This window comes from Lates calcarifer, linkage group LG4 (genome assembly GCF_001640805.2).
Source record: "Lates calcarifer isolate ASB-BC8 linkage group LG4, TLL_Latcal_v3, whole genome shotgun sequence".
NCBI lineage: Eukaryota > Metazoa > Chordata > Actinopteri > Centropomidae > Lates > Lates calcarifer.
Genome location: NC_066836.1, coordinates 15678707 through 15689850, shown reverse-complemented (window position 1 = coordinate 15689850; position 11144 = coordinate 15678707). Strand labels below are relative to the sequence as shown.

At 43.9% G+C, this 11144-nt stretch overlaps 1 protein-coding gene across 1 annotated transcript; it reads left to right on the top strand.

Annotated features, from left to right (window-relative positions):
• The first annotated feature begins 198 nt into the window (after positions 1-198).
• On the top strand, positions 199-11136 carry LOC108883633 (tyrosine-protein kinase ABL2). Its single transcript, XM_018676997.2, has 11 exons — positions 199-837; positions 2726-2813; positions 4072-4173; positions 4937-5002; positions 5132-5160; positions 5279-5416; positions 5600-5686; positions 7245-7319; positions 7428-7534; positions 9329-9509; positions 9615-11136. Exons 1-11 carry the CDS (start codon positions 679-681, stop codon positions 10593-10595), a joined length of 2013 nt encoding a protein of 670 aa, XP_018532513.1. The 5' UTR covers positions 199-678; the 3' UTR covers positions 10596-11136.
• The last annotated feature ends 8 nt before the right edge of the window (positions 11137-11144 follow it).

Here is an 11144-nt window from a genome sequence, read left to right as displayed (position 1 = left end):
GCAGCCTCGTTGCTAACTGATTTACTATGTCTGACACGCTATAGGCCAGAGCTGTATATCTGTGTGTGTGTGAGTGTGTGTAGTGTATGGAGATCTTTATATAGCCACAGTTATCCAGGAAGAAGGAATGCCCTGGATGCCAGTGACCATATTTGAACGGTGTGTCTGCTACAGGCCGACTGCACACACTGACTGCAAACCTTAACTTACACACACTCAAACACTCACCTCCCCTTCATCTTCACACACTCTCTCCCTCTCTCTCTCTCTCTCTCTCTCTGTGTGTGCGTGTGTGTGTCTGTATTGTAGTTACACTGGATCACCACTATCAGGCAATGTAATACCTCGTCTAGTAGTGACAGCGGGGCTTTGACTTTTCCTGACTCACAGGGAGCAAACTTCTCTCTCTCTTTCCAGCACTTTCTGGTTTCTTCTCTCTGACAATCTCTTCTGCCGACTGACAACATCCACTCCGACCCTGTGGAGGAAACTACTCTGCCTCTCTTTATTCCTGATCTTTCGCTCGCCCTGTGCTGTGATCCGTGAATTGTGTATATACATTTTTTTTTTGGGGTGGGAGGTAGGCCAGCAGGTCGGTGCCTGAGCGTGTACACTTTTTTTTGGGGGGGGGGACTACGTGTGTATGTGTGCGTTTGTGTGCGCGTGAGTCAGTATGCCATGTCGTCCCCTGGCTCGTCGTTTGTGCAGATAAAGCATGAGGACCTGCTCTTCTATGAGAACTGTGGAGGAGGCAGCTTCGGGAGCGTCTACAGAGCCCTCTGGATATCTCAGGACAAGGAAGTGGCTGTGAAGAAGCTTCTGAAGATTGACAAAGAGGTAAGGAGGAAAGACAGACACACACACACACACACACACACACACACACACACAGAGCAATTATAACACTTCTGCAGCAAAACATTAACATCCAAAGCAGCTGTCAGTTTTCGCCTCTCCTCTGCTGCACATCACCTCTCTAAACTTTAGCATGAACCAGTTTCCACTAATTTCCCTGATTCTCTTTGAACTCGTAAACCCAAAGCTCCCCTCCCCTCCTCCCCCTCCTCCCCCCGTTGTCTGCCGTTGAACATGTGTTTATCTTAAACATACCTCTCTTTGTCCCCCTCCTCCTCCTCCTCCTCCTCCCACTCTTTTGTGGATGGAGCACTTTTATTTATGCCAGCACTCCCCATGTTCCTCCCATTGTATGTGCAGGGGCGAGGTGTGTGGTCATTTGGGGCTTTACTACCCTGTAGTCCAGGCTGGGTGGAGGTTCTCCACCAGTATGACCCTGATGATAATCCAAACATGATTTCCTTCCATGTTCTTAATACTAGAGGTGGTGGAGGTTCACAGCTCAGTGTGAGGAAATCGGGGCGACCTGTGGGTGAATGGGACACCGTTACTGTTACTGGTACTGGACAATGTAAAAATATTCAGAGAGACAATTCAAAGCTGCTGAATATAAGGACGTAAAACACACAGTCGCACACGGGGCGACTGCAGTTTGATTTCTTGCCTGACTTATTTTTCTCACACTCACTTTCTCACACCCACACACAAACACACGCCTGGGTGGGCAGACGTGTAAAACTGTGTGTGCAGCTCAAGTGCAAATACAAATTGATGGATCATGGGAGAACTGCAGCTGAGTGGATTCTCCATGAATCTTTCCCTGCAGCACTTTGCGCTGCCTTTTGAACACGCTCACATTAACATCATATTTCAATTATTTGCACAAACACTGTAGCCACACAGTGGTGGAAAAAGCATTCAAATAACTGAATTAAGTAAAAGTAGAAACACCACTCTATAATAATTACACTGTTACCAGTAAAAGCCCTGCATTAAAAATTCTAATATTAGCAACAAAACACCTACCTCCACTATCAAAAGCAAAGCTATTCATTATGCAGAATGACCTCTGTGTTACATAATTGGATTATTATTGATGATCTATTACAAATGCACTTTGATGTTTTAGTTGATTGCAATGGAGTTAATTTCATATACTGTAGTTGAATCTATAACAATGCCTCATTATATAAACTGTTTATAAGTTTTTGTTTTTATTTTGTTAATTTCTTATGTGAACTTTTAATCTGAAAAGTAACTTGCAGGAGTGTTAAGATATATAGAGACAGTGGATTAAGAAGTAGAAATCTATGAAATATTAAACGGTATTAACACAAACTGATTGTACACTGATAACCTCACACGTGTGAAGAAACGATGGGAATGGGATGGGAACAGAAAGCTCAATTGCTCTTTTGGAATAGAAAAACTATTTGCTCAGGAAACATCTTAGTGTTCAGTTGCAGTTTTTGTGTGATTTTATTAAACCAACCGTTGGTTGTTAGGTTGCTCGGCAACAGTTACATTGTCCACGTACAGTATGCAGAGGTTATGACCTATATGTCAGATCAGATTAATGGCATGTTTGTCACCACGGTGTGAAAGGTCTTTGTTTGGAGACTCAACCTGTGGTATGAGAGAAGGTTCATAGGTTCATACCTCGGTTCAGACATCTCGGAGTCACTGTCAGGGTTTGAGTATAAACTTGGATAACGAGTCAAAAGCTCTAACTTTTAGTTTTACAGCCTATCAAGGAATGATTATTTTCTTAAAGGTCATGTTTCCTTGTCAGATACTGAAAAACTGAAGCAGGCTGCTAATGAAGTTGTTCATATCCCTGTGTTTCTCTTTTTCTCGTCTCCTTGTCCAGGCTGAGATTCTCAGTGTCCTGAGTCATAAGAACATCATTCAGTTTTATGGAGCCGTGCTGGAATCTCCCAACTATGGCATTGTCACAGGTCAGAGCCCATGTGTGTGTGTGTGTGTGTGTGTGTGTGTGTGTGTGTGTATGAGTGTGTGTGACATCCATATATCCTTTCAAATGTCCTCACAAGAACATAAAACCTCTTAAACTTCACCCAGATGAGGGTTATCTTTAGAAAAAGTGCTTTACAAATTAAGATGTGTATTATTACTCATGAGGTTAAGGTCTAATGGAATAAATAACATCAGGTCGGGTCAAGGGTTAGGATGAGGCATGAGAGAGTCAGGGGTCAGGGCAGATTCTTCTCTCATATAAACCTACACAAGTGTGTGTGTGTGTGTGTGTGTGTGTATGTGTATAACAACTTTATTAGTTTGCATTTGATCCCAGACGTGCCACTTACAGACACGTTAGCACATGTTCTGATGGCCGAACAGTGTTTATGTGTGTGTTTTGAAGTATTGGTGTATGCTCTGAGTGCTGCTTCTTGCTGTGTTTCCTGGCAGGACATTTGTAACTGAGACCAGCATGTTTGGATGTGGTTGTAATCCTGGATGGGGTCATATGGTTAAGATAAAGCAACGACACACCACTGCAGACTCGTCCAGTAATAATTCTCGCTGCGCCTGAGTCTTACAGAGCACAAAGCTTACTAAAAATAAAAAAGTACAGTAGGCACAAATGAGAATTGGTTCAGGAGATAGATTTCGGTACCAGTGAACTTGTAAATGGTCACATTTAGTCGTGTAAGAGACAGATTTTTCCACTGTCTACCCACCAGGCTACACAGGCCTTTGATTGGACAGTCTCCTCTGTCTTCCTCTTGTCTCTTTGAATTGCCTGATGTTATAGGAAAAAGACAAAAGGTTAAGAGGTTCAGAGATAATCTGGATTAGACGGCCAGGGTGTGAAGATTTTGAACTTTTCCACTGATTCAACCCGGCCTCTCTGTGTTCAGGTCTGTGTTGTGTGCAGCGCTTAACTGTGTGTTGTATTTCTCACACGTTGTAATATACTGAAGTAGACTACAACTGCACTGCAGAAAATGTCTAAACAAATTTAACGAAAACACACACACACACACACACACACACACAGAGGCCAGTGTTTGCATAGCCAGTGTGTATGTTTCCAGGGTGATGGGTTAAATGCAGTCCACTGCACTTATTCATTCTGCTCATGTTCACTTTATACAGAATTTGTAGTCATGTTTGAATACACATGATTTGTCTTTTCAGAATTCTTCTCTTGTATAATATCCATTTATTCCATGTGTGTGTGCCTTCCTACAGAATATGCTAGTGGAGGGTCTCTGTACGAGTACCTTTCCAGTGAGCAGAGTGAGGAGATGGACATGGAGCAGATCATGACATGGGCCATACAGATAGCCAAAGGTACAGCTGAGGAAATAATGCTGATAAAATGTCTGCGAGTCAGGGTTTTATCTTTTAGTGTCAGAGGTACGAGCACTGATACAATCACTAGGGACTTGTATTTTGTTATACTGCTCAGCATGTACCAGAGATAATAGTTTGCTCAGCTTCTTATTTGATTTATTTTCTATTTAAAAGTTGTCTCTAACTTATGTGTATTCAGCACCAACAAGCTTCTTTCATTTGCCTGTTGGAGTTGCTGCCAACTGCAACAAATTACTTAAGCAGATGTGCATTTGGCATGTGATAAATATATGTGGCAGAAAAAGATTTTGAAACACCTGGAAGTAAAAGAAATAAAAAAGTTTGTTAATGACACATTTGCCGATTACTCCAGTGGCAAGTGATGGTGATGGATTGAGGAGAAAAATTTACATTTTCAGGTAATTGAACAGTAATAAGTCATATACAGTGTCAATAACGATTAATTGTATATAGAAGACAAAAGGCAATTTAGCACCTAAATTCAGTTTAGCCCGGACATATTTCATCTGTTGAGGAAAGCCCTTTGTATTTTGGCTATTTTATTTATAGTGTTTCAAATGTTGCTGTCTTTAGTCTGAGATTTTTAACCCAAGTTCATCCAGTCTGAGCTGAAGCTGAGCCCATAATCTGATAATTTACAATAAACTGCTACAGTGTTTGTAAGAAGTTTCACCAAAACCAATCGCAAAAGAAACATTTAAAATTTTTTAGCATTTAGTAATTGTTGTCTTTCTCTCAGGGATGCATTACCTCCATGCAGAAGCTCCAGTCAAAGTCATTCACAGAGACCTCAAGTCACGGAACGGTAACATCATGACGTCCTGGTTTGCTCTTCAAACTCAGAGCTTATCTTTTACACATAAGTAGTATAATATGATTTTGTGTCACACAGATTTGACTGGTTTCTCTTTCTCTCTCTCTCTCTCTTTCACAGTGGTAATGACAGCAGACAAAGTGCTGAAGGTTTGTGACACTGATCTAACTTATTTAATTTACGGACAACAACATATTAGTTGTTCAGTTCAGGCACACATCTTATTTTTCCCTCATTGTTCTGTCCCCTCTTCTGTTGGGATTTCAGATTTGTGATTTTGGGGCATCTAAGTTCCTCTCCCACACCACCCACATGACGGTGGTGGGCACTTTCCCCTGGATGGCTCCAGAAGTCATTCAGAGCCTGCCTGTGTCTGAGACCTGTGACACCTACTCCTATGGCGTGGTGAGTTGGGAGAGGGAGGTCCAAAAGTCAAAGTTGTCTATTCAGACATCATCAAAACTATTCCAGAAACCTATAGGGAACAAATCAGACCCGTATATACTGTATTTGGAGCTACCAACAGCACATCAAACACGTGTGTCTGTGTCTTGAATGAAGCAACACAGTCTGTTTGTGTGTGGCCAGGTGCTATGGGAGATGCTGACTAGGGAAGTTCCTTTCAAAGGCTTCGAGGGGTTACAGGTCGCATGGTTGGTGGTGGAAAAACAAGAGGTAACCCACACACACACACACACACACACACACAAACAAACACACACACGTGAGCACACCTTTTTGAACACTCTCTAAGCATGTAGACCCACCAGAGTTTGAGAAGTGCTGGAGGAACAATGCGATGCTCTCATGGTTTCCACTGTGAGCTGGTGAGGCTGAGGCTGGGTATTTTTAGGCCTGATGTCAGTTCTCTGCTCTTGTAAGGCCTGGATACACAGCAGTGGAGCTCGGCCAGACTCCCCCCTGGCTAAAGCCTTTACGAGAGAGAGAGAAAGAGAGACGGAGACAGACAGACAGACAGACAGACAGACAGAGAGGGAGAGCGGAGGGACAGGAGAAAGACTGGAGCGATAGAAGGGTTGATTCAAGAGGTTTATGGGTGGTGGGGGATGATAGTTCTACGGAGTGTGTGTTTTAGTTATTGACGTGCCTGAATCCCCTTCAACAGCCACACACTCACACACACTGGGGGCCAACAAACAACTCAGAGAACATGATTCCTGCGTCGCTGTTGGCTAATCTCCAAATACTCTCCCTAAATAACTCTCTCCCTCTCTCTTGCTCTCGCTCTCTCTGTTTCCCAGTCTCCCTCTGATTTTCCCCTCCGCTGCTATACCTCTTCCTGACCCCTCTAACTTGCCCTCTCTCCGCTCACAGTCAGTGATATTTTAGGATTAATCCCCACAGAAAACTCTTTCCATTTGCTGAACTGTACTATGGAACTGTCTGGGCTCATTCAGGCCTTTGGTGATGCCAGGGGATCTTGAATGTGGGAACATTATCTCAGCGCCATGGTGCTGCAGTTTACAGTGTTACAGAAAGACATATTTTCCTGTTTAATGGCAAACAATTGGACTAGAGTGTATATTTTAAATTCAACAAATTTAACAACAATGTAAACCTATAAACACACAAAATAATCTATTAATTAAAACAGCCCCCTCGTCTCATAATGTGCCTGTTTTGTTTCTTTTTCTCCTCTGGAAGAGGCACTGAAAACTTATTTTCTCAACTTTTATTGGTTATGTTTTTTTTCTTCTTCAAAACTGTACTCTTATCAATGGTTTGAAGTGGGTGGGGCCTAATTTGAAAAAGGAATCAATCAGGATTTAGCAATATTTGATTCAAACTGAGACAGCAGCTGCGGGGTTATTTTCTTGTGTTTCCAAGCACCATAGCTGAGATTTTAAGTGTTTAACCCTTTATAAATTTTAAATGAAACATGTTTTTAGTCACACTTGCAGCCTCCAGTACTGACGTAAGTGAAATGTCTTGATAGGTACCTGATTGGTTGCCATGAAATTTGGCACAAATGGTCATGCAGCCTGTTTATAGGCGAGCATAGCTTCAGACTCATAGTCTTCTTTTACTTTTTACTGTTGCTTTACTTATGAACATTTTATGTTTTAATGAAATACTTGTGTTGGGGGGCTTTAAATGGCTTCGTAGTAGGTTTAATTGTTATTTAAAAAAGATGATCAGATATGACTTTTCTTTAAGAAGTAAAAGCTTCTGCTTCTTGTGTTTGTATGTGTTTATGTGTCTGCGTATCTAGAGGCTGACCATCCCCACCAGCTGTCCAGCAAGTTTTGCTGAGCTGATGAGGAAATGTTGGCAAGCAGACCCAAAGGTGAGGCAGACAGATACAAAGATAATCTAATTGAACACAATGTTTCCCCTCACTCGTGTACTTTTCAAGATAGGTATAACAGGTGTGTGCATGTGCATGTACCTACAGGAGCGTCCACAGTTTAAGCAGGTGCTGGTAACCCTGGAGACCATGGCCAACGACAGCAGATTACCGGACCAGTGTAACTCCTTCCTACATAACAAGGACCAGTGGAGGTACGCACACAAGCACACACACAACCAAAAGAAAGCAGTGTGTCTGAGCATGAGGCATCACTGGTAATCTGTATACAGTAAAGTCTCCGTGTCTTGTCGGAGCGGCAAATGCTGTCTGTGGTTTACTGTACTCCAAATAAAACTCAATATGCATGCATACAGATTCAACAGAAACACAGCCTGCACACACACACACACACACACACACACACACACGCGTACATACATACACAGCTCAGTGGACTCTAAAGCTCAGGAGAGAAGCTGAATGTGTGACCCTGTACTCTACTTCAGTCTATAATAAGCTCTCTGGAAAGTGTCCATGGAAGAGATTCCTCTACTCCTCCACTCTGCCCTCGCTCCACCACAGGGAAAAAGACAGAAGGGTGGGGAGGGGCAGTCGGGGAGATATGGTGTTGGTGGAGAAATCAAGTATGAACTGAGGAAGAGGTGAAGTTCGGGGAGGAACAGAAATGTATTGGGTGTGTGTGAAATCTAAAACACTGAGGATAGAGGGGAAACAAGAGTGGACAGATGACAGGGGTGAGACAGGGGAGGGGGAGAGAGAGAGAGAGAGAGGAGTGGGGGGTGGAGCAGAGGAGAGAAGGTGCGAGATTCTGTGCATATTTAACATGAGTACAGCGAGGCAATCAATTCTGAGTGAAGTTTTGGGTACGGGTGGAAAAACTTGGACAAGGAGACGGGAGGAGGAGGAGGAGGAGGAGGGGAGGAGGACGGGGGAGGGAAAGTGAGGGAGGTGAAGGGGCGGGATGAATGAATAGGGAGGTATGGCAGGAACACAGGAGGAGGTATGGCTGTGCGTCAGATCTCTTGTCTATATTTAGTTGTTGTGAGAGCTGATTGTGTTTGTGAATGCAGGTTCATAGACATGCCGACTAACTCCCACAGTGACCCCTCGTGGTGGAGGATGGTACTGCAGTGAAATATTCACTGATGACACATGGACACTGCAGGAATAGTAAACTCATGATGTCAATAATCTCATGCTGTCTACTATAAGAAATTAAAATTGGCCATCTGTAATGTTGCCACAGTGCATTGGAGCTGCAGCAATTGGGGACTTTCCCCCAATTCCCCAGTTACCTAGAAAATCTTTTTGATGTTTTGAATATGTGTGCTGTGCTGCAATGATTCTGTCTCAAAATCAAGTATAGTAAGAAAAAATGCACAGGAAAATAGGGAATAAAAACATATAGTAGACACTGTCTCTGAAAACATTTTGTTTCTTTCTGTAAAGTTAGATTTTTTCCCATCAAATAAGTTGTGACTAGTCAAAACACACTGTGTTAAACAGTGTGAATGGATGGAGAGTCACATTTGAATTGACCTGTGTCACTGTAAGTTGCATCATGTCCTGTCACTACAGAGGGTAAAAGTATATTCATGTCTTATATAGTACAGTTAACAGTAAACTATGATGATCAGTATATTGCATTTATTATATATTATTAGTTTATATGGATTTGGGACACAGTAAAACAAAAATAAATGTTGCCCTAGAGTACAATGCAGTACACAAACACTAAAGCAAACCTGCACATTGGTCATCTTATATCTATATCTATCTTTTATCTAAAGGAGTAGTTAATTTGAATACCGTTAAATCTGTACACTGATCAGTTTCAGTTTCTTAACTCTGAGCAGCATTTTGAAACTCAATCTGTCATTTGTTATTTTGCTACTGCAGTAAAGTTGCTGTTAAGACAGGAACACTTTTCTAAAAAAAAGTCAGAACCGCTCACTGATATTCTGCTCTATGTGCGTATACTACAGGTGTGAAATCGAGTCGACCCTGGAGCGCCTTCGGAAGCTGGAGAGGGAACTTTACTCCAAAGAGAAGGAGCTGGAGGAGAGAGAGAGGAGGCTCAGACTGTGGGAGGAGAGGCTGATGGAGCGGTCTAATATGACTCCCAGTCCGACCTCCCTACTCATGGAGCGCTCAAACATCTCACCAGTGAGTACAAGTAGAATTCAGTAAATGTAAATATGTTCAGTCAGCAGAGAGAAGAATCATCCCATACCTTTTTATGATCTTTCTTCCCTTCTATTTCTCTTCTAGTTCTTCACACCAATGTCCATCGGTTCCTCTGGTTCTTTCTTCCGTTCGCACTCTCAGGACTCCAACAGCACCGGGGTCAGCAGTGCTGGCGTCAGCAGTGCCGGCGTCAGCTGTCTCCTCCGCACCCTCAGCAACGGCGACACGGAGAGGGGGAGCAGCGTGGTGCTGGAGAAGGGGATGGGCTCGCTCGACGGCGGGAGGCTCCACGCCATGCTCCGGGGGTTGCAGGGGAGATTCGGAGAGGAGGACGAGGAAGAGGAAGGAACCCTGGAGGAGAAGGGCTGGGGGCAGAGGGAGAGAGATGATAGTGGGAATATGGAGGGGGGAAGAGTGCAGGTAACGCTCCGGAGCTTCCCGGGTGGTGTGGTGGAGAGGGAGGAGAGGACGTGGGAGGAGGGGGACAGGGAGAGAGGAGGCATGCAGAGGAGCAGGGTGACCACCATAGTCCGGGGATACTCAGGCGGGTTCGGCGAGGCAGAGGGGGAGAGGGAGAAGGAGGGGGGATGGGAGATAGAAAAAATCGGGGACAGGGGGATGGAGGGAGGGATTGAAGGAGGGCGGCTGCCGACCATGTTCAAGGGTCTCCACGGGGGCTTGGGGGGCTTGGGGGACATGCTGTCCTTAGACATGGATGAGATGGGGGACATGGAGAGACTAGGTGACATGGACATGAACATGAACATGGGTGACCTGGGCGTGAAGGTGGTGGGTCACGGGGTCAGGAGCGAGCTGGGCGTCAGGGGCCGCAGGAGTGACATGGGAGTCGTAGTCCAGGGAGTCAGGGGCGACCTCAGCGAGGCCATCAGCCAGAAGATTAGAGGCGAGGTGGGGGTCATCGGCCACTCGGGGGTGCAAGTGAGCATGCAGGCTTCGTCCAATCAGAACTCTGTGAGGAGCTGCAGCGTGCGGCACGGAACCAAGATCAACATGGCGACCGCGGCCATGGACATGATGGAGCTCGACTGGTCTGACAGCGACTAGAAAACACATTAGTGCACACACACACACGCACAGAAAACACACATAGAAATACACACAGAGGCCAAACTAGAAAGATTTTGACTTGTTAGCACATACAGTATCCGAGCTACAGTATGTGCATTAGAATCTCCAGTTGAAAAAAAAGCTGGTATACACACATTTCTTTTGTTAAATTTTTTTTTTATTGAATGACTACACCCATGTGTACTGTGAAGTGGGAAGGAGCAAAAAGACAATTAGAGGTTGTCTTGTTGACAGAATGATTTCACCTGTGTAATTTAATGTGCTATTAAAACTGCTGCATAACATACTGTAAGAGGTACATGTGTTACAAAATAACACACTTGAGTGCCGCTCTAATGAGGCAGCACTGTCTGATTATTATTATTTTTTTCCTGCTTATAGGGTATCTTGTAGTTTGTAGATTTGATTTGTTCCAAACAAGCTTTGACTTCAGTTCTAACTGTGATCTAGTGCGTGATTTTTTGGCATTTCTCTCTGTATATTTTATCATTTTTCAATAAAAAGAAAGAAACTCTGACTCTGTTC

Bases quoted from the DNA above. Each gene is read 5' to 3' on its own strand.
- LOC108883633 (XM_018676997.2), top strand. From the start codon at position 679: ATGTCGTCCCCTGGCTCGTCGTTTGTGCAGATAAAGCATGAGGACCTG. The intron at 5,003-5,131 runs GTAACATCATGA...TCTCTTTCACAG, and splicing joins AGACCTCAAGTCACGGAACG to TGGTAATGACAGCAGACAAA. The intron at 7,320-7,427 runs GTGAGGCAGACA...ATGTACCTACAG, and splicing joins GTTGGCAAGCAGACCCAAAG to GAGCGTCCACAGTTTAAGCA.